The sequence below is a fragment of the Centropristis striata genome, chromosome 21 (genome assembly GCF_030273125.1).
Source record: "Centropristis striata isolate RG_2023a ecotype Rhode Island chromosome 21, C.striata_1.0, whole genome shotgun sequence".
NCBI lineage: Eukaryota > Metazoa > Chordata > Actinopteri > Perciformes > Serranidae > Centropristis > Centropristis striata.
Window position 1 is genome coordinate 27,737,963 of NC_081537.1, and position 24,466 is coordinate 27,762,428.

A 24,466-nucleotide genomic window follows, 5' to 3' on the forward strand; every position below is an offset into this window, starting at 1 on the left:
TGCCTTAAATAAAGCCTTGAGCTGCAGTCACACATATGCAAATGCAGACAAGAAACCATCAACTGCTGAGGCTAAATTTAAAGTAATGTAAAATAAACCTCCCTTTACAATGAGGTTGTCTCCTGGATGCCTTGTATCCAAGATATAGCTGAGCTGCGGTAAAAACCTATTAGTTGCATACTGATGTTTGTCCTAAAAAGGAAAGATACTTACTGGCTACCATTGGTCCTAGATTGGTTTTAAGTTTCTTAACCCAATGAAGGATCGTCTCTGAATAGTCTGTCTGCAACTCTTGAAAAAAAGTATTGTAAAACTTAAATAAAGACATAGTTTATATATATATATAAAGAAGTTCTTGATAACATATGAAAATGAGTCTGGGGGCTGCTGTCAGGTTTCCCGGGGCTGTTGCCTGGGTGAGTAAGGGGGCTGTTGCTGGAATGACCCGAGAGGTTGTTGTTGTTTGGGGGTTGTTGACCCTGTGAGCTGTTGCTGAGGACACGTCAGGGGCTGTTGCTGGGATGACTGCAAAAAAATGACAACTCTAATTTATGCCACATAACACTATAATGACTTTCGTAATGCGGCAGGGCTCAAAAATTCTTTATAAGTTACCTCACGTAGCTTGACTAAACCGTTCAACTCTTTACAAGTTTTCCTGATTGCGTCTGTCTTTTCCTTACCGAGGCTGCTGTCGTGATGGGGGAGATTCCTCATGAGGAAAATATGCCAATAAGTAAAATTAAGTAACAAATTTAAATTTGACTTATTCAATGAAACCCTTTATGTATTTTAAACACACTCAAACTGTTCTTATTTATTGACTTGGACTTTGATATATGATTATAACTTGGCTCCAACAATGAGTTATTGTGATTAGTTAAGTTCTCTTTTCACAATAAGACCATATATCATCATCACTTAAGACACAGTCCTTACACACACATAACTATGTATACACTCACACCCTTATATTTTTCTTCCACTTGCTTTGTGATATAGGATCAGGGAGTCCCTCAGCACTAAATCAACTTCATTAACTCCCATGTGTTTCAGTGTTTTGCTCAGTGAGTTCATCTGCCACTCTAGAAAACTGGCTCCTATAAATCTAACAGCAATTTCTTTCCCATTGTGAATGATGTCATTAACTGCTAAAACATTGGTTTGGCTGACATGCTGTTCTGTTCAATGACCCAAACAAAACACATGCATACAACTCTGCAATATGGCAGCAATTCAACATTAAAACAGCCAAACATTTGACAATGCAGAAAGGTTTTTATTGTTATTGAAACATCACCATAATACATAAGTGGTAACGGGTTTACAAAAACACTCTCACTCAGTCTCAACCACTGACCTGCAGTGGAACACGTGCTCTGGATTTTGGATTCTAGTTTTGTGTGCAAAAAGGTAGACAAGTGTTTTACACAAATACTTTTTAAAGGCAGAAATACTGTTGCTGGTTGGTGTGAATACAGTGTAGCCAAAGAAGCAGTTTAGTTTCAGCGTAGAAGGATGAAAAGTGGTCTTGCGTAAATAAGGGGGGTGTTGTTTCCAGGAAGCATCTTTTTCAGTTAACTTCTAGAGAAAGCTTCTTGCTCAGGTAGGTTTAGTGGATATACTGGCTGTTAACTAGGCAATAACGTGCATATGATTGCTGCCTCGCGTATGTTTGGAGGATGGTTGTGCATGTTGCCAGAAAGCAACACTAACAAGAATCAATACACACATGAAAAGTGTCAATGTCCAACGTGCATCTGCAATATGGGGCCAGTGTCACTTGTTCTGCTGTGATCTCAGAAATAACTGTATACTAACCTCCTTAAGTGTTGCCATGTTTGTCATTTAGATCCTTTAAATCCGGTACTTCAATACGGTGTAACTCCTCTGGTGTGCCCTCTAGAGAAACCCCCAGTAATCCACGTTGTACACAAGCAAATATGTGAACAGTGCTGATCACCAAAATGCAAAATCCTCTGGAGACCATGAATAATCACACCAAATGTCACGGCAAAGTGGTTGAAATATCTTTGGCTTCACAAACTCCAACAAACTAGTTATGTCTGCCTCCAGAGTAGCTCTGCGTTAAAGAAGTGTGTGCAGAGCTAAAACTACAACCTAAGCAAAGAAAGTTCAAAATAAAATTCAATCATATTTACACCAACACTGTAACATGTAAGTACATACATCAGAGTGACAAAATCAGAGTAGTGCAATACCATCAAGACAGGCCTGTTAAAAATGGGCTAATACAAGAAGAAGGCTTTTAGCGGAGAATACAAAAGGCATCAGAACAATCACAGCACTGAAATAAAAGTGTGCCCACATGGCATACAAAGCTTCCACAGAGCTTTTAATCATTTCTGGTCATATCAAACATCAGTAGAGTTCATGTTTGAGACCAAAAAAAAAATACAAACAAACAGAACATCTTCGTAAAACATTAAAAGTACCTAAAAAAAATCTTTGATTCTGAAGAAATGATCTTGATTTTGTTCTGACTCTAGAATGTGAACAGTGAAAGAATTAAGTGGTGATGTGACTCACACTATGAGTCAGTCAGGGGTTTGTTGCCGACAGACAGAAAGGCCTTTCATTAAAACTCAAAGTAAAGAACTCAATGCAATTTTAATACTGTGGGGTCCTTCACATACACCCCTTATCTACCAGAGCCAGTTCCCGTCCAGTGCCCAATTGCGAACGGTTCTTTGGTTTTCCATCGTCAAAGAACCGGCTCCCGGCCGGGAAAACTGGTTCAAAAGGGGCACCAAGTCTTTGCTGGTCTTGTACTGGGAACTGCTACGTCAGGCGCTGGGGGCGGGATTATCTGACCAACAAGACCAACTCAGTGCCGTTGAGAGACCAACTAAAACATGTATCATTCATTTACTTGATTTGTTTAACTGCAATGTGATTGATACGGGTGAGCTAGCGTGCTAACGTTACCGGGCGATCGATAGCATGCTAAAATTAGCGGACTAGCGTTAGCTTACAACAAAGTCCAACATTGACATTTTGCGTTCAGTGTTCATAAGAATGTATTCGGCATCCATAGTGATCAAAATGAGCAGGACAGATGTGTTGTAGAGACATGTTGTTATATTTGCTGAGAGGGCGGAGACATATCTAGACGTTAGCAGTGATGTAATAGTAGCTCTAGAGCCTGTGGAAAGACAAACAGGTTCACAAGCACCGAAAAAGAGTAATAATGGAGTAGACGCCTGAAATGGATCTCTAATCAGTGAAGAAGCATGGAACTGCCATGTTATAATTAGATGAGCCGAGAGAATTCAAAGTACAAGTTAGTTATCTGGCAAACATAAATACCAAAGAAGATATTCTTTAGATTATTACGTCTGTAGCCTTGACCAGTAATCTAGGTCACTTTGCTATTCTCATGGAAGGTAAAACCCCAGTAGATGGACCCAGAGAATTTCTTTCATTAAGCCAATGATAAAGTCAGGAAGAAGGAAAAGTTGAAACTCGTACTTTGAGCCCAACATTGCGATATAAAAGCAAAATCAAGCTTAAAGGGAATTCGTAAGAACTTATTAAAACTTTCAGGGCATCAGAGTCCGGCAAAACTGGCACTACTGAACTATTGCCTACTTCCTGGCTCTATCAACTGTGGGTTACCTTATCCAGTGGAGAACCAAGTGTGCTAATATACACTTCGTGGGGTGGCCGAGGTTCCAGATGGAGGTAATAAATGGGTGAGAATTGCCATTTAAATTTATATGGGATTGAAATTCTACCGGCTGAATTATTTCAATGAAAAAATCTGTTTTATCTAAAAACAGCTCAAAGACAAAAGACGCATATTTAACTTTAGGAGGGGCGTAAAGGCAGCACAAGCAAAGCGGCATGGTGTTTTTGATATTGGGCCACTTCAGCATCTAGGGCATGGTGTTGGCTCCTGACTACAGCTGTAAAGTATATACTAGAAACTCTGATGTTGCAGATGGCGACAGAGGCAGATGAATGGGAAAACCTCCCATTATTAACTTGGGAAAATGTCTTTAAAAATGTGTTTTCTTCAGAACTATGTTGAGACATTACTACCTAATGGTCAAATTGTCAAAGAGCCTGCTGTGTTGGGGTTAGCGTTTATAATCAACTCTAAAACATCTATGTTGGGGGAAATGTGGCTTTACCTGCTCCAGTAACCAGAAAATGTCATTCTTTGGCTCCACATATTTAGATTGAGTTATATAGATTTTGCCTGTTGAATAGTTCTGCCTCTGAGTGGTGTGAAAAACTACCACTAGCACTGCATTCATAAAGCATGAAGTCAGACAACCACCAAATATCATGTGCGACATGACATATTTTTTCCATCTAAAGGTAGCTTGATCAAAGCCTAGGGATAGGCAGTGGGATAAATGTTTACCAGGCATCAGTGGGATAAAAACAGTGGCTTTCAGTTTATGCGGCGATGTTCCAGCTTTGGACACCAGTTAGTATCTGGATACAGAAGGCAGTGCACGGTCTTAAACCTGCAGGATGACAAGAGAAAAGGACATTAACTTCTCTCACAAGATAAACCAATGCAGCTCCACAGTGTACACTTCAACAACAATATATGGCCGAAAATATGGATCTGTTTGATTACTTTGGTCTTGGTCTAATTTCTGGTTAGGTCTTGGCTTCTTACTTCTAGTGAAGGGAAATCAGAACAGATTTCCCACTTTTATGTGGAAGAACCTGATCGGCCTGCACAGAGTCATGACCTCAGCATCACACAACAGTACATTTTTGGTACAGAGGGGGCATTGCTAGCCTGGCATTGCATTGTAAAAGGCAAAACAATTAAACTATCTGAGTGATAACTAACCATGGCCATATTTGGCTCATTGCAGTCGTTTAATCCCAATTTAAAGTCTTGCAGATACAGTATATGATAGTAAATTACTATCAGGACTATGCTCACCTTGTGGGGTCTTCATTCAGTGAAAAGCCTCCAGCAACACTGACCACATTTCTTCTGTTCTCAAAGCCTCCAAAGCTCAGAGTCACCTGTACCAAACAAAATATATACTGAGCAACATCACAACTGTATCCCATGCAAAAAATTAAGTTGCATCTGGAAAGGGTAGATTTTACTGACACGTATTCTGCCACATAAAACCACATATGCTCACACTCACCTGCTCCAGCACGGTGTCAGTTGGCAGCTTCTGCAGGTTCTCCAGGTGTGAGTGGAAGAGGTGTGTGTGTGTTAGGGTGACCTCTAGCAGCGCTTCGATGATGTAGCCGATTGTGCAGTCGTCCGGAAGTCGGATCTTCTCTGCTGTGCTGATGAAATTCCCCAAACTGAAACGAGAGGACAAAGTTTCAGCCTTACAAACCCTAAAAGAAGGGTAATTTCACACCAACAGCAGAGCAGTCATTTTAAAATTTGATACAATTTGCTTTGGGTGGTGACCGAAAAAGAATGAGATTGCCGATTAAAGCGGCTGAAATGAGTTTCCTCTGTAGGGTGGAGGTGGTTCGGGCATGGGGTAAGGATGCCTCCCGTTAGATGTGTTCCGGGCACGTCCACCTGGTAGGATGGCCGGGGAAGACCCAGAACACACCCTAGGGAATATATCTCTCTCCTGGCCTGGGAACACCTTGGGGTCCCCCAGGAGGAGCTGGACGTTGTGGCTGAGGAGAGAGATGTCTGAGATACTTTGCTTAGCCTGCTGCCCCTGCGACCCGGCCGCGGATGAAAATAGTTGGATGGATGGGATGGGATGGGATGGGATGGATGGATGGATGGATGGATGGATGGATGGATGGATGGATGGATGGATGGATGGATGGATGGATGGATGGATGGATGGATGGATGGATGGATTGGATGGATGTGAATGGATTGGATGGATGGATGGATGGATGGATGGATGGATGGATGGATGTGAATGGATTGGATGGATGGATGGATGGATGGATGGATGGATGGATGGATGGATGTGAATGGATTGGATGGATGGATGGATGGATGGATGGATGGATGTGAATGGATTGGATGGATGGATGGATGGATGGATGGATGTGAATGGATTGGATGGATGGATGGATGGATGGATGGATGTGAATGGATTGGATGGATGGATGGATGGATGGATTGGATGGATGTGAATGGATTGGATGGATGGATGGATGGATGGATGGATGGATGGATGGATGGAGCTTTGTCAGGTGAGAGATGTGCAGGTTAAGGGTTCGATGTATCAAACTTTTTATCTTCGAGGTATATGAAAATGAAAAACATCCAAGAATAGATGGATTGTCATTGCGATGTGCAATAGTCACATCACACTTATCTTTATAAAGTATTTTTGCTGCTTAATACAAAAGTAAAGTTCAGACAGGTCTCATTTTCCATTACTATAGCTGTCGACTGACCCTCCCCCTTTAAGTTAGTAACATATGTATGTGACGTTATGGGAATCAGACTCTTGTGTGTGCAGAAAAGTGCCGTAAACAAGCCCCAAGGAAGAGTGCAGGGCTTTGAAGCCAGTTTGACATAGTGTTAAAATGTGAAATGACTATTTCTGGGTTCATGTGATGCTGTTGAATCTGAAGGCTGAAAAAAAATCTTTCTAATAGACTAGGACTGGGAAAAAGAAGTCTGTTAATAAGTGAACAATTTTTTCCTCTTAAGGTCACACCCACCACAAAATGATTCATTCCACTGTCAGAAAAAGAATGATAAGATTGATTAATTTGGTCCAATAACACTTGGAAAGTTGAGAAGAGCTGTAAGATTAAATAGTTTTGGCCCATTCTAGTTAGCGGAACGCTGAACTGGAAGGAGCCGAACTATCACATTTTTCCCAATGAGACATTCAAGAAGCATTTTTCTTCAGATAGATATGGAAAGATAGATATGGAAAGATGGATAGATGGATAAATAGATGACTTTATCAATCCCCGATGGGAAATTAAGTTGTCATAGCAGCATAGACAAACAACAAAATATAAGAAAAAGTGCATAAGTGCAAATGTCAGAATATAAGGTGCAGAAATAGAATCAAATATTAAATATAAGTAAATATGATCTACTACAGACAGGTTGCTCATACTGTACAAACATTTTGTCACAAAATGTAGTTTAACCAGTTCAAAAACCAAGCGAGTCTATGACCTACCTGGCCCATGGGCTCATTTTTAGTGCCAGGCCTCTACTGATACAGAAACCTGCTCCCCCTGTGGCAAACCAGAATTTGACAGACACCTGAAATGACACAAAGACAGTCGGATGAAGCAAGAACTTGCTTTAGTTGCATCACACAGTTTTCTGAAAAAAACATTCTGAAGCCTGAATTTAGATTGCATTGCTCACTGCTATGCCAAAACTTCCTAATAAGGTATAAACTGACCGATCCGTCACTCTTGACCCTCTCTGCAGCCTCTATAGGATGATCGAGACTGGGCCGGCCCAGGTACACATCCTGGCTGTGGTGGTAGGAGGAGAGCAGCCGCAGCAGGCTGGGCAGGATCACATAGTTATCATCATCCACATGACAGAACCACCTGCAACACACACGTACACACAGTTAGCATCCTAGAAATATCATGGTCAAAGTGCCAGCTGTTTAAATGTGCAATACATTTTCTGCCACAAGGGGTCTCTTATTTTTCCATTTTCTCCTTGTTTGTTTTCTGGTGAAAAAAATCCTTAATTGTGTTGAGCCATTTAGATTCCTTTATTGTTTTCTCTGGGTTTGAACATTTCTGTAATGTAAGTACACAACTATGACTATGAAGTACAAGTGTGACTAAGTGTGACTATGTGACTAAGATACATAGATGTAGTCGTTTTTAGATGTTGCATATTATTAAGGTGCAGATTGCTTTTCACTCACTTTTTCTGAGACTCGATGAATTTATCGTACTCCACAGACATCTTGCAGCACAGAGCCTGTCGAGTGTGAGCTGCTGAACAGTTGGTGTTGATGATGTTAACTCCTGGAAAAGAGAGAGCAGAGGACAGCACAGTTCAGTTCCATGGTTCTTTGTACAGCATCTGACTGTGGCTACCTGTAAATATTTTATCTGATGATGCACATCGAGTACACAAGCACTGGAGATGCAGGCTTCTGGAGGATGACATTGCCATATATATATATATATATATACACACACACACACACACATCTATATCCATCTATCTATCTATCTATCTACCTATAGATATAGATATCCTTATCCATAGCCAGTGTGTGTTAACAGCGGCTGTCTGTACACTCCCTGTTTGGAGAAGCAGAGCAGAGTAACAGCTCCAAAGCTAAGTGATGTACTGCTGTGGATGCCACGTTCATTAAGATTTGAGACCAAAAGTCCCAAAATAACACAATTATATATAACAAACAAAGAGATCGAGGCAGTAGCTGACTAACAACTACTGTTTTCTGTGAGGTAAAATGACAGTTTTTGTCAATGGAATCTGGGCACTTGGAAAGAGGCTGCTATGGACAGAGGCTGGAGCAAAAATAATTTTAGCGACCTAAAATATCGGTTTAACTGTGTGCTATATTAAGAATATTTTTGCCCTTTTACCTAGCGGGAGACTTGCTGGTCTAACATTAGAGCCACCTTGCTCAGCTAGTTTCTGATCTGAACTAATGTGGCATCCAAGGCAGTATATTTTGTGCTGTGATTTCCAAACTTGGCAGGGCTAACGTTGGCACAGCTAGTGCTCATGTCACTGCTTTTTGCTAAGGCTGAGTGGGTGTGTCTATTTCCAAAAACCTGGGAAAGAATGCAGAATGAGTCTGCCTTCAAACTACAATAATGGTTTTTCTCATATATTTTTTTCATTTCTTTATCTTTACATTTCTAATAATCACCATTCGCTCCTTTAAAAAGTGGTGTGCCTCAGGGGTGGACTCTTGGTCCTCTTCTGTTCTCTGTGTACATGCTGCTGCTTGACCACATATGCTTTGGCATCCCCTATCATTGTTATGCTGACATAGCTGCATTAGATCTCTTTGAAATAATAAAATAAATGTTATGTACACTTATTAAACACTTGGCTCGCTTGCCAAAAATGTTAAAAATGTAGCTGTATTCTAATCTCTTTGTCTCCAAGGGTTGTTAATGTTTATTCTGATTTGCTGGGTCACTACTGCTACACAAAACAAATTTAACATTTAGAATTTCAGTCCAGCTTTTTACCTGTTCTCATCTGTAGCTCCTTGTCCTCACCGTCAGTAAATATGTAGGTCTGAAACAGAACAAACACACTGTTAAAATATGTACGAACACACACACACACATTCATGCTCTCCTACTGGGACTCAATGAAATGCTCCATTGTTTTCTCTTCTTGATGAGGACATGTGTGCAGTTGCAAGAGGAAGCGAAAATGAAACACTGATAAACACACACAATAGTGCCAGACACAGCTGAAACTAGAATGGCACTCAGAGTGCAGACCTCCACCAAGGCCAATGGTGCATTCACATACTCCTCAGATGGTCCTGTTTCGGTACATGAGAAGTTGTATGAAGGGTTAGGCTACTCCCATTAAGGTAAAATCATTTTATCTGATGGAAGGGGATCATGATTACATAAAAGTTTGAATTCATTTTACCTGAATCTTTCTTACCTCAATAGCAACCACCAAAAAAAAAAATCACCATCCATTGGCCCAGCCCTAGCTCATAAGCTTTAATTTGTAATGTGGTAACAGCATGGACGCTACAAAGAAGATGTTGTTTAAACAACAATAACACCAAAATACAATACGTTGATAGCTGTTACCAGTATTCACATGACAACAAAGAGCTAAAAAAGATCAACTGCACCACAAATGCCCTATCTCACAATGTTAAAAAATATATATATATATATATTTTTTGTGTTCCAAAATTGAATATGTTCTTCTTGGCTCATGCCACACTCTTCCACAAAGTTTTCAAAAAATATGACCAGCTGTTTTTCCATTACTCTGCTGACAGGCAGACAAACGTATCAAAAACATCCAATCTCCCTGGTGGTAGGGTTCTGCTAAAAAAAACAACAACTAATTTAGCGTACAGCTTGCTGATGCGTGTAGCAATACAACATGCTGTAATGGCGGTTTTGAAAAAGAAACACTGCCTTTAATTCAGGCTACAATAAAGCCAAAAGGTGGCAGCAAAAGGCCAATCCACATTAAACAAACAGCACATGCCTTCGCATATTTTATTTGCATTTATCAGTAATTTTTTTGAAACTGTTAAGAAACAGAATGTATTATTTTACTTTTAAGATCTATTTTAGTGTTATGGCTGTTATACAGGAAAAATATGGTGTAGTCCATTTCATGTAGAACATTAATCAAGATCAACGTATATTGCCATGAGCATTGTATCACAGCCCCCTGTATCGTGATACGAGACATAGGTAGGCCCAGGTAGTAAAAACAAGTAGAGGAAGAGCACATTTCACTCCTCAGTACTTCAACTGAGTGTATTTTTACCAACAGACCTGCTGTGGAAACCAGTAACAATTTGAGTCCATAATTCTTTAAAAATACATTCAAGAACAGGAAGTGCAGTCTGAAGTAGGGGTGGGCGATATTTCAGACTATTTTTGCGATAACAATATTCTTGACGATATTACGAAATATATTTTAGTCTGTATAAATAAATAAAAATCTAAAATGTAGTGTGAAGTGCAAATCTCAACAGTTGCCAAATACAAAAAAATTACTCTTGACTCTTAAGTATGAGCAAATAATAAAAAACACCATTTAGGGATTCCGGGGGGCATATTTTAATGACATTTTGTAAAGGAGAATAAAAGGTTCTTTGTATGTTTTATTTAAGGCATCTTATTTTGACAGTCTTCTTGTCTGTTAACACACTGTGCTCTTATTTTGAAAGCTGCATGTGTTTAGCGACAGAGAGTAAGGAGCTTTTTGTGATTAAAACAACTTTAATTGTTAGCTAATGTTAGCTCGTGGCTAACGGAGGGCAGCTCGGTATATTCAGTTGTGTAAGTGTCAACCTTACGCCACTACATCAAGAAGTAGGAATGTTGCCAATATCATGATATGCATTTTTTTTTAACCATAAAAAAATATACCAATATCATCTTGAACAATACGATATGGCACACCCCTAGTCTGAAGGGTTTTTTTGTTTCTCTTTAGGTTCTGTTGTGCATCAATCCAACTTAAACTAGTGATGTTACCTTCTCCACACACCACACAGACTACAGCAGTGGAAGAGCTACACTGTCGTATTTCTTTTAAAGCAGCTTTTAATTTTACAGGCAGTTGTAAACACGAGGGGCAGATTTTACTGACCTAGGAGCAGTAAAATAAAACAGCAACAGGGCTGTAATGCCCGCCAGTGTCTGATGGCATAGTAAGTTACTGTTGACAGCTAACGCACAGCAGACTCACAGTGGAGCCCTTTCACAGCAGACCTGGACCCCGGGGCCTGTGGGAGCGAGCTGTTGACACTGGGAGCACAAACTGAACTGGAACTCCTCCATCCTCTCTGACTGTGACATTTCTGCGTGAAGTGGGGCAGAGTGTTTCTGCAGTTAAACCTCCTTCTCTCCACACTGAGGCTCTTTGTCCAGCAGTGGGACTTACTAATTGCTTTTAATAGCTCTCAATACAGAGCTGGTCACAGTGCTTTCTGTGATGGATACTTTAATCTTTATGTGAAGGTACTTAGGACTACTTAAAGACAAAGCCTCTCTTCATTCACATTTGACTTAGTGCGCGTTAAAAAACCTTGAAAGCCTGAAAACTGGCCATGTCATGTTGGCTGACGATCAATTTATCTTCCTGTGGTGGACGATCCTTCTCTTCTCAAGTCACCTGTAGACTTAAACTGGTTTCTTGCAACTACAAACAACTCAAAATAGAGCATGGATCAGTTGACTGAAAGAGTTCTTAAACCAGGAAGTACGTTAGGCTCTGATCTAAAGATATCTGAATGAAAATGGGTTCTTTGGCTAACCACAAGTCTCCCCTTTACAGACATGCTCAACATGAGTTCACACGTTTTTCCTGTGCAGTACAAATGTGTCATTTTTGCATGTTCTATATGAATAATTATGCATACTGAGTAGGAATTGCATAAACTAGGTATGACTGGAAATCTGAGCATTCAGAAGAAGAAGATGTGTAGCTTCCTTAGGTATATTGACTAATAATAGGTTTCTCAGCAGTTTCCAGAACAGAAGTGCTCGTCATGCAATCTCAGAAAAAAGGCAATGCCGGCAGAAATCTCCAAAATGTCAAATGGGATGGGTTATTGTATGGTGTTCCTCCAGGTCTTGGTGTCTTAACCCTTAATAGGGCACTCATTGAAATACTTGCAACCTTGCAAAACTTTCAACCCTAGAGAATATTGGAGGATATTACATACTGACAGAATATGTTAAAAAAAAAAAAAACATACGGACCCAGGGAAGGGGGGGTAATATTTTGAGAAATAAATTTACGAGATTAAAGTCGCAAATCTACAAGAAAAAAAATGTGCAGATTTATGAGATTTAAAGTGGTGAATCTGCGAGAAAATTTTTTTTTTTTTTTTTTTTTAAATCCCGTAAATCTGCAACATTTTTTTGTGCCGATTTGCCACTTTAAAGCTCTTAAATATGCTACTTTTTTTTTCTTGTAGATTTGCCACTTTAATCTAGTAAATTTGCAACTTTTTTCTAGAAATATCATTATATTATTATCATACTGATAGGTCAAATGTCATGGTGTCACTGTCTGTGACGTAGCACAAGAAATCCATGTGGCTCTACGACCTTACAGAGAGACATGGGGAGCCCATTTTGGATATCCGCTGAAGTTACCAAATACGGTTCTTTGCCCGATTAAGGTGTGATATTTTCGAGAGATTGTTGACCATTTTTATCAATTCTCTAGCTCAGAAATTATCGCATATTGCACCAAGTCTGTAGCCTGGCTAACACCAGACCAAATCTCATTGGAGATTAGGTCTGGACACCTTCAATGCTTTTCTCCGTAGAGGAGGTGTGGTTTACGATCCTCCGGAGCCGTTTATTGGACGCTTAGAATGTCTATCAAAGCGTCTGTAGGTAGCTCTTAGCCAATCAGATCAGTTATACCAGATGACGTAGTAGAGCAACAGAGATGGATGTTTGTTGTGTGTGTGTCTGTGAGAGAGTGTTGCTTGCTGCTTTGCTTCTCCAGTTCTCGCTTTCTGCAAGATTATTTATTTTCACGCTTTATTCCCCCTCATGTCATTCAGCCACACACATCCACTGATTTTATGGGCAACAAACAAGCTGCTGCGGGTCTCTGGGGGCTCCGCTGTCCCCCGATTCGGAGCGAGATCACCGGCGGTGACCGGCGGTCTCACCGGCTCGGCGCAACGAGCCGCAGAAACCGCCCGTGCGGCGCTAATAGCCCCGCTACCGGTGATCTCGCTCCGAGCCGGGGGACAGCGGAGCTGCCGAGAGACCTTTCGCCTTTCAACTTTCGCTCTAAACTATTTAAAACACCATCTACAGCTAAAGAGAGTTTCGCGTCTGCAGCAGCCATGTTGGATCCGGAAAGCCTCCAAGTGCCGAGTAGTACGCGTCATCGTCTCACCGTCCCTCCCCGCTCTGTGATTGGATCCCTAAAACAGGGCTAGGGAAATCGCTTAGTTTCCAGACCGCCTGGAGGTTCGAAATCAAATTCGAGCGCGCAAGGCAGTCTGGGTATACCCAGGCTACCAAGTCTGTGTAATGAATGGTATTAACCAAACTATTTCTGGAGCAACATATGAGAGATAATAGAGCATGGCAATGGCCGTCACATCATAATGCCATTATGCATTTATGCTTTCACAATTGATTTTAATTAATGATTTTTATTTGTGATTAAAACAACTTCACACAATGCTGAGGTGCATCTAAATTAAATAGATCCTCAGCTTTCAGATGGTGTACACCGCTTCTATGTGGCATCTACAGTTGACCTGCTATCTCCCCCTGAACATACCGCGCCCCAAACCCTAAACCCTCCGCTCAGAAAAGGGGGTGTAATGGTGACTGTGCACTAGGGTTGTCAAAAGTATCCATACTCAAACGTTGTATCCGGATACGATACTCATTTTCAAAACTATCGATACCTGTAAAAATAAATAACTCAGGCACGTAGTATGCCCATATTACGTTAATTGATACAGTGTCAGTATACATAAGCATCGAGTTAATAAGTTTACATAAATGTTGGTGACTGAAAAGTGTTATTTTCTCTCTTGAAGTCGCAGAATGAAGCAGAGAAAAGTCGACCTGCAACCAAACAGCAACATACACAGCCGAAATTATTTGTTCTAATTGTTATTGTTTATTGTATTTATTTATTTTTTGCTCTACCTCAGACCTGAAGCTTGTTATCATAGTTGCAGTTTCTTTTTGCACAACTGTTTTTTATTATAAATATTTAACCTGTGGTTCTGTTCATTTTTACATGTTGCATTTTTCTTGTTAATAAAAATATTTCTGTTAAATTCTGGGGTCGAAAATGGTAACGAATATTTTCCAGAGTATCGGTATCGAGTTGAAAATTTTAGTGTGCATGCAAAAAAAGACAAAATTTTAAACATTGGGAGTTTTATCTTGAGCAACGAGTAACAACTGGCCATTAAAACTGTAGAATAATTCAAATTAAAAAAACATCCCATAAACAGCTTGATTTCTCCCCTTATCGGCCTCGCCATGAAACCAAGATTTACTATCTTCTAATTGTCCTGTGGCTCCGCTAAATGTCAATGAGGACAAACTGACGGCACCACAGAGGAATCTCGGCTGGCGAGATAAGGAAACACCCTAAAAACCACCCAAACAACAGACATGGGGTGTATGCAGGCTAGAGCCAAATCCATTAGCACTGACATCTCTGTAGAACTCTAAAGTCCAATATAAAGTGGTGGATTCCACATGGCCATGAAGCCCTGCTGCTCCCTGCGTCCTGCCTCGCTCCGTCACCACAGGAGCCCCAACATTCTGCAGGAATGTGTTTATATGACAGTTGCTTATTTATTGTGCTCGGGATTTTATGACCTTCTGTCAGTATGCAGCTGGTATCTGCAACGATCACAACTCAGAATTATTATAGAGGGCTTTTAGCTCATGTACTGCACTCTTGGCAGCCATATTGGATGGTTAAGCTCTTGGCAAACAGCGGTTTAGGAAATTAGATTTCTTAATTACCACAAAATTTAGCAAGTGCATTTCTTTAGGTGGAGTTTTGGACGGGGAGATGCATATAAACATGATTTATTTTGTGCTGATATGATGTTTAGTTGTAAGGCAGTTAAGCACAGTATTTAGGGTTGATTAAATCAACCATCTGAACCCAACAACCTGCAGCAGTTTTGAAAGACATTTTCTTAAAAACAATAAAAAAATAATACCCCAAAATAAATAATTTATCACGGCCAGAATCAGTAAAAACAGAAAACATTGTTGGAAAAGAATAGTGATATCTAAAATTTTGTCAAGATCCTGTAAAACATTACATTTAGTGCTCCTCTGTGCAATTGGGAAGCTATGAATGCCTCAGCTGAGACAATTAGTCAGTTGACAAAATTTCAGTGAAACTTTGACCGCAGTTTTGGTTTAGAAGCATCATTTTATTTGTGATTTTTCACGTTTTCAGTCCTTCCTCCGCTACATGTAGCTAACGTCAGGGAAACATGCAACTTTGGTTGCAAATGTTGTTAATTTCGCTCCAATTTTGGGAGTTCTTACCAGAATATCTTAAACCAGCCTTTTAGCCTGGTACAACTAAAGGTACATTTGTTTGTACAAATATAATGATAACAAAAATGTTATAATTTTCTATGGTTTTCTTGATAATAACCAAAATCATCATCAAGAAAACCATGGAAAATGTCTAGATATCAGCTCTTAAATTAAACTCTTATGAGACATTATTGTTGTAATCATTATATTTGTCCAAAAGGCACAAATGTGCCTTTAGTTGTACCAGGCATTAAAATGAACAAGAAATTGAAGAAAACAATGGTTTAATATTTTTTCCATGACTGTATATGATCCCATAGAGAAGTGCACTTGAGAATTCCAACACCCAGGCCGGCTGCTTCCAGTTTAGCGTAAAAATGATTTAATCATATGGCTCTTCAAGACTTAAAAAATGTTATTGGACCACATTAATCAAAATTGATTATTACTTGCTGATTTTTATTTGACTATTCTCTTCCCGGTCATAAAAAAAAAGTAATAAGAAAATTTGCAAAGCTGAACATATTTGAGCATTTTGCGACTAAAATAATTAACTGACTAATTAAACTGTTTCATAGTTCCTGCTGCCTTCCAGCACTAAAGTATTTGATTCACTATGTGCTTGTGTAAAAGTCTAACCCCTGCACAGGTCAGTTATCTAAAACAAGAAATAATTCCCTTTCTCCTCACCTGTTCTTTAGCTTGGGAAACCCAGGTCTGGATCAGCAGCTCCAGTCTGGACTTGTGGTATTTTCTGGTCGTTTTCACTGCAATAAAAATGTCCTTAGACTCCAACAGGTCCCGTGACCTGGACCCTAAAAGTCTACCATCCTTTCCTCCAGGGAGAGCCACTCTTTTGGAGTTCATTTCCCTCTTCGGGGTATAGATATCATTCTTGTCAGTCTTGATGGATCTCCCCTGCCCTGTTGGGCTCCGGTTTAGTTCTGGGGCAGAGCCAGTTTCCCCTGCGTGGACCGAATCTCCTGGAACCCTGGCATGGTGCGATGGGTCCCCGTGTGCAGGTCTGACTTGGGGTCGAGGCTGAGGTAGGTCCACATTGCGCGCTGGGGGCTGGAGGGCAGGGATGAGCAGAAGCAGGAGGCCGCAGAATGCGAGGGAAAACAGGAAGCAGAACTTGCTGACACCCACTGAAGCTATGTGCATCCTGACTGGCCGATGGAGCCGTTTCATCAGCCTCCAGGGCTGCGGTCACTTCCAACACCAGCCTGTCCCATCCTCACACCATCACATGGAACCCTGCACAGAAATGGGGGAGGTTCATTTATTTATACGTACTCTTAAGATTCATTCAGCATCTAAAATAACATTATCATTAAAGCTGCAAGCAGCGTTGAACGGGTCCTCGTCCCGTTCAACGCACATCAGGGTCCCTGCGGGATTCATTACCCTTGGTTCGTCACAGGGGCGGCTGTGGCTCAGTTGGGAGAGTTGGTTGGCCCCCAACCGAAGGGTTGGTGGTTCAATCCATGACCATCGCAGCCTACATGTCGAAGTATCCTTGAGCAAGATACTGAACCCCAAATTGCTCCCGATGTGCTGTGTTCATCGGTGTGTGAATGAATTCCCAATGGTGGCAGGTGGCACCGTTTAGGGTAGCCTCTGCCACCAGTATGAATGTGTGTGTGAAAGGGTGAATGAGCGCAGTCTGTAGTGTAAAGCGCTTTGAGTGGTCGCAAAGCGACTAGAAAAGCGCTATATAAGTGCAGGTCCATTTACCATCCATTTACCATTACATTTAGCTAGCCTGGGTATACCCAGACTGCCTTGCACGCTCGAATTTCATTTCGAACCTCCAGGCAGTCTGGCAACCAGAGAGGTTTCTTAGCCCTGTTTTAGGGATCCAATCACAGAGTGGGGAGGGACGGCAAGACAATGACGCGTACTACTCGGCACTTGGAAGCTTGTAGTTTTCTTACGGATCCAACATGGCTGCTGCAGACGCGAAACTCTCTTTAGCTGTAGATGGTGTTTTAAATAGTTTAGAGCAAAAGTTGAAAGGCAAAAGGTCTCTCGACGGCTCCGCTGTCCCCCGGCTCGTAGCGAGATCACCGGTGTTACGGTAACGGGGCTATTAGCGGTAGCGTTACGCTACCGATACGGCGTTGAGGTAGCGGAGCTATTAGCCATTAGCCCCGCTACCGTAACGCCGGTGATCTGGCTACGAGCCGGGGGACAGCGGAGCCGCCGAGAGACCCGCAGCAGTTTGTTTATTGCCCATAAAATCAGTGGATGTGTGTGGCTGAATGACATGAGGGGGAATAAAGCGTGAAAATAAATAATCTTGCAGAAAGAGAGAACTGGAGAAGCAAAGCAGCAAGCAACACTCTCTCACAGACACACACACACACAACAAACATTGATTGTTGCTCTACCACGTCATCTGGTATAACTGATCTGATTGGCTAAGAGCTACCTACAGACGCTTTTGATTGACATTCTAAGCGCCCAATAAACGGCTCCGGAGGATCGTAAACCACACCTCCCCTACGGAGAAATGAACGGCTGGTTTTCAGACTAATCTCATTTGTGATTAGTCTGGTGTTAGCCAGGCTAACATTAAGCAGCATTCTCTCTAAAAACTGCAATAAAAATGTTACTTCTTTTCGCCAACAGGAGGCACTATGACTTTGTGTCAATAACGATAGATGGCTGTGTTCAGGCCTGGACTTTAAATTAGGAGCAGATTGAATATTGTATTCTGAATTTAAAACAGCTTCCTGTACAGGGCGAGTACCTCGAAATTCAACACAATGCCACACCCATACTTTACTTTGAAAAATACTTTGAAAAAATAAAAAATCTAGAAACAACTTCAAGGTTCGTTCACTTTAGCAGTGGTCAAATTAAAGCATTTTTCAATGACTTTCAAGGTCCATTTTAAAGCTTTTCCAGTATCTTACACCTGTTGTAAGTTGCATGTTTTAGATGAGTACTTACATACTAAAAGGGGGAGATTTCACTTAACCATACCAACAGTGATGGTATTACACTTTTAGGAGGAACGGTCTTCATTTCAGATAGGCTACTCATTTTTCACATTGAACATGTGATTATCTATAGTCTATAGATGGATATAGTCAGATTGCAAGAGAATTACAGTAAGAATTTCAAGCATTTACAATAACTTTATCCAAAATCCAAGCACTATTTAAACCTTGAAAATACAACATTTAAATTCAAGCATTTTCAAGGATTTCAAGCATCCGTATGAACCCTGCAACTTTTAATCACAAAGGTCTTAAGATGATACTAACCAAGTTAGAAGTTGTTCAGGTTAAATCTGTAGGAGGAGCTAATTAAAATACGGAGCCTGGAAATGGCCCAAAACACTCTCAATTCGTTCATTCAATTCAAGATGGCCGACTTCCTGTTAGTTTTAAGGTATTGGTCCAAGAGGCTTTTTTGTATGTCTCCAGATGTTACATCTGCCTATCAAATTTAATTTCTCTAAGTTAAACCCATAGACTGTATAAAATAGGTTAAACCTTCTGCGGGGGCTAAGTTAAAAACAGCATAAAAATGTAACTTTGTGGCCAGCGGGGGCGCTATGACAATGTGTCAATATTAAAGTATGGCTGTGTTCAGGCCTGGACTCTGATCACACGTGTCAAATCTGGGTCAGATTTGTCATTGTATGCTCAAGTTAGAGCAACTTCCTGTACATGGCAATACTCCAAATTCAACACGATGACACACTCACGTATTTTAAAAAAAAGAAGTAATTATTTGCAATTCAGCAGAGTGCAGACACAGGCTGGATGTGTGCCTTTCTGAGTATTGGAGCTCTTCTAACAGGTGAGAGCATTCAAAAATTTTAAGAGACCACATATGTTCGAGGTCAACATAAACTATAAAGACACAGAGAAGATCCATGATACAAAGGGTTACCTTGACTTGTCTAGACTGAAGTTATCATGTTTGTTATATCTGAATACTTATAAAGAGGCAAATAGCTCAGATATCAAATATGTTTTGCTTCACTGTAGCTTTCCTCTTTCCCCCAGGCCTGTGAGAGCACAGTTTGTGTTCTCACATGTGACTACAAGCTGTACTTGATCATGTTTAGGCTTTGTAACTCATAGATACGCGCCTGTAAGAACAACACACACACACACACACTCACACACACACACTGTGCATCACAATCATTGAACTAGACTTGGGCAGCTGTTGGCCTGTCCACGTCATTGGTAACTGGCCAATAGAATTCGGTTACGTGCAAGTCTAATGTGTACGGGGCGGGCCCAGCCCAAGAAAGATGAAATGTGACTTATTCCAGAGATCAGGGCTCATTGTGACTGGGATCCTGCAGAGCTGAGTCAGTCTGAGTCCAGCACTGCTTAACTTTACCTGTGACCTAAATAAAGCCGGCACAGAGACCAGACTTATTCTTCCAGTTGTGTTTACTCTTGGGATTCAAATCAACAAACCAGAACCTTACATGTTTAGGTTCATACACTTTTTGAGTGGTCAAATTCAAGCACTTTTCAAGGTCCATTTTAAAGCTTTTCCAGGACCTTACAGCGGTTGTAAGTTGCATGTTTTAGATGAGTTCTTACATGCTAAAAGGGGTAATTTCACTTAACCATACCAACAGCGATGGTATTACGCATTTAACAACCAAAGGTACAGTTTGCTAATCCCAATATTCAATTGTTTTTTTTCCATTGGACATGTGATTATCTATAGTCAGATTGCATGAGAAATACAGTAAGAATTTCAAGCATTTACAATAACTTTATCCAAAATCCAAGCACTATTTAAACCTTGAAAATACATTAAAATTTAAGCATTTTCAGGGATTTCAAGCATCCATATGAACCCTGCATGTTACATACTTTAGAGATGGTTTAAGACATGTTCCATGCCCCTCTGTTACAGCTGGAGTTGTGTTTTGCTTTGGTTGCATTTTTCTGTCACTTTTTCTTGTCTCCTTTTACGGAGCGCCTCCTGCACCTCCTACCTGGTTGCCATGAGTTGAAAGGGTTATATACTGGTGCATCTCAATACATTAGAATATGATGGAAAAGTCCATTTCCAGTAGTTCAAGTCAAACAGCCCCAAACAAGTATTGAGTCATATAGATGGACATACTTCCAGAGGCCAACATTTACATATTAAACATACTTTTTAAAATTGGTCTTTTAATATTTTATTTTTCACTGAATTTAGGTCTTCATTAAATGTAAGCCATAATCATTATAATTAGAATAAATTAAATAAATGAATACGTGAAATGTTTCATTCTGTGTGTAATGGATCTATATAATGTGTTATCTCCACTTTTTGAATTGAATTACTGACATAAACTTTCTATTATATTCTAATGTATTCAGATGCACCTATAGAGGGAAGGCCCAAACATTCGGCAGCCATTTACCTTTTTACAAATAATTCCGGACGAGCCCCCATTTATGTTACATCCCCAGTTTCTAGGCCTAGGAAGTAACCACTGATGTTATTAAACCCAGGGTAAAAAGGGAATAAAACATGTAAATGCAAAAATACAATGACTTATTAATACAAGAAAACTGTATACAACCGACAAACTCATATCTACTTTCTAAACAGGAAGCGACAAAAAAATCCTAAAGTAAATTTAACATTCTTTAACCAAACAACTGGAGCCACAACAAAACACCACTTCTAGCTCCTACAGTTTCTCCAACCACAATCCACTGTTTTCATAATCACACAGACAGCTTACAATCATTAAGTGACCCGCTGCCGACTGTTTGGGCCTCCCCTATATTTAACCTTTTCATCCCCTAACCAGCAGGTGATGGCAGGTGTGCCTGACCACTTGGAGGAGGTGCAGGAGGCGCTCATTAAAAGGAGACACAAGAAAGAGACAGAAAGAAACGCACACAAACCAAAACACAACTCCAGCTGTAACACCCATTAATAATAACTATATTACTATTGTGTTACTGTAGACAGAGCTAAAAAAATATTCACATATCTCCTCTCCAACCACTGAGAACCACTGCTGATATGACAAAGACTGTAACGATTTTTGATTCAGTTCAATTCAGAGGCCTGCGATCAATATGAGACAATATCAATTCACTTTTAGTTATATAATCCAGAATCATAAATTTCCCTTAAAGGGATTTACAGTCTGTTCAGAAGATGACACAATACACAATATCAAACTGCTATGCTACTACTGTTTAAAAATAAATCAATTTAAAATCTGCTTGTTTAAACGCAATGTTACATATTGTCACACTGTTAAAATAATAAAAATTATCATTTTTTGTCAAAATTGTTTTTTTGTGCCTAAATCATCTCCTCATGACCCGGCCACCTATGGTAAAATCACCTACATCCTCAGTTGGTCAGATCATGTGATTTTACCCCTTTAAGATAATGGCCTATGTCAAGTGTGTGACTTAGGCGGATTTATTATGCCTAAGTCAAAATAAAATGTGACTTTGTGACTTAAGCAAGATATGGTAACACTTTATTTTGAAGGTGACTACATAAGAGTGACATGAGCGTGTCACAAACATGACATGGAATGTGTTATGAACATTAATAACACTTTGAAGTAACATTAATGCTCATGATACTTGTCATGTCATGTTTCTGACAGGCTTGTGTGACTCTTATGTAGACACCTTCAAAATAAAGTGTTACCATATCTTGCTTAAGTCACAAAGGCATGTTCAAAAAAATTGCCTAAGTCATTTATTTCTCTTAAGTTACATAGTTTACACACAGTGTTATTACTATGCCAATAGCCATCCTTTGTTTCATCCTTTTTGAGTGAAATGATCAATAAATGTCATATGTTACACTTTTGGTGTTTTTTGTGTTTCCTGCAAAACTTGAAAAAAAGAGTTAGGCGATTATTTTAACAGGGTGACGGTATCAAACTGCTATGCTACTTCCGTTTAAAAATAAATCAATTTAAGATCTGCTTGTTAAAACGCAATGTTACATATCATTCAACATGGCACAAGTTGATTTTAGGAGTCAAAGAGACACACTGTTAAATTCGGCATACCTATTATTTCCCAACGACTTCTCATTGTCATTGCACTCACACGGTTACATTTGGTTACTGCTTGTAACGTTGAAAAAGTTTTAATTTCTCATCCAAATTAGTTTTTTTTATAGATTCAAATATATGCTGGTAAAATAATTACCTCCATGACGATTTGAAGAGTGGTACAGTTTTAACCCTACACGGTTCACCCCTTGTTTCACGGGACACAAAGTCAGTGAAGAGGCGCACTTTAAATGGAAAGATTTCCAAGTGGTGAAATAAAGCATGAGGACCTGCTGCAGCACTTACCTTCACATATCCAAGGACACATTTAGCGTAGTTTTTCCAGCATGGCCAGGATAATAGCATATAGCTTTCACAGCAACACAGCTAGTTTACAGGAAAAAGAGTTTCGATGTTGTTGAACAATAACCTCATGTTAAATGCCACCGGATCCACTGGCTCAGCCGCTGTCCTTTTTCTTTATAGGTGACTTTATATCTACAGCAGTCTTCGCAGAGCCTCTTCTGCCCTCACGGACCAGATAGTCGATGTTGTTCGGCGTTCATGAAGTTATTAAAACGAAGCCACCAGCACAATGTTACTTTCACTGCCAGCCCGTCCGCTTCTAGTTAAGCAAACATTCCTCAAACCACTGCTCATGTCGGAGAGCTAGCCAAGCTAGCCACGACAATACCTTACTGTTCCGGTGTTTCAAAATAAAAGATTCAGCGAAGCAATGTATTGTGACTAGATTAGGAAGAGCACGATGGCCCGAATGAACATCGGCGTAACTTATTTTTTATCTTTATTATTACTGTTACAAATTCTAATTCTACAAAAAAGCATGTGTTACTCTTTCACCGTGTCCTATTGCTCAGTTATTTAATATGATGATTTTTTCACTGGTATGGAAATGAAGGTGGAGGCGGACTGGATTCAATACAGCAGGGATGGGCAACTGGAGCCCCGGGGGCCGCATACGGCCCGCACCCTCACTTGAAGTGGCCTTCAGTACAACTACATGCATTTGAGCATGAAATCTTAAAAGTGCAGTGTAAAAATGCACAAAATGACTTCTTGCAATTAATTTTGGTCTGCTGTTCCTGCAATGAAAAAATAAATCTCAGTAAGGACATTATTTTTTTATTTGCTTCAAACCTTTTGTATTCCTATTTATACTGTTATACATGCATTTGAGCATGGAATGTGTTAAGTTACTGCACTGTAAACATATTTAAAATTGCAGTTTCATCATATCTGGTTAAGTGCACGGTCCTATATGTGGCCCTGTGGTAGTGTTGATGAAAAATTGTGGCCCCCTCCAGCATTTAAGTTGCCCATCCCTGCATTATAGGGATCTCTTTACTGGAAGACTACCTGTAGACAGTGAATTTCACATGGGACAATGAATAGACATGCGGTGTGGTGGTTGTCTCCTGTTAAGACAGTTTAACATATTGAGCATCGACTAATTTTACCTGTCTTGGACATTGTATGTACTTCTTTTTCTTTTATTGTTTTTATTTTTATGTTTTATTGTCATAAGATTGTGTATCTTCTCCTCTGTCTTTTTTTGAACTGGTTTATAGTTTGGTCTTGTAAAAAATTCAAAAACTCAATAAAAGTTGAATCATAAAAAATATTATGATATTTTTCTTCTTTTATAAGCTCATCACACACATAGTCGTCGATGCAAAACTGGTTACATTATCCCTTAGTGAAACATTAATGCCAGTCTTCTCT

The 24,466-nt window shown here is 40.0% G+C and overlaps 1 protein-coding gene across 1 annotated transcript; it reads right to left on the reverse strand.

Annotated features, from left to right (window-relative positions):
- Window positions 1-1,267: 1,267 nt before the first annotated feature.
- On the reverse strand, window positions 1,268-23,359 carry rfng (RFNG O-fucosylpeptide 3-beta-N-acetylglucosaminyltransferase). The gene is made up of 9 exons (XM_059324440.1): window positions 23,030-23,359; window positions 16,396-16,962; window positions 9,169-9,217; window positions 7,857-7,959; window positions 7,371-7,524; window positions 7,140-7,225; window positions 5,151-5,316; window positions 4,934-5,019; window positions 1,268-4,499 (listed from the first exon to the last, which is right to left on the reverse strand). Exons 2-9 carry the CDS (start codon window positions 16,894-16,896, stop codon window positions 4,424-4,426), a joined length of 1,221 nt encoding a protein of 406 aa, XP_059180423.1. The 5' UTR covers window positions 16,897-16,962; window positions 23,030-23,359; the 3' UTR covers window positions 1,268-4,423.
- Between the last annotated feature and the right edge of the window lie 1,107 nt (window positions 23,360-24,466).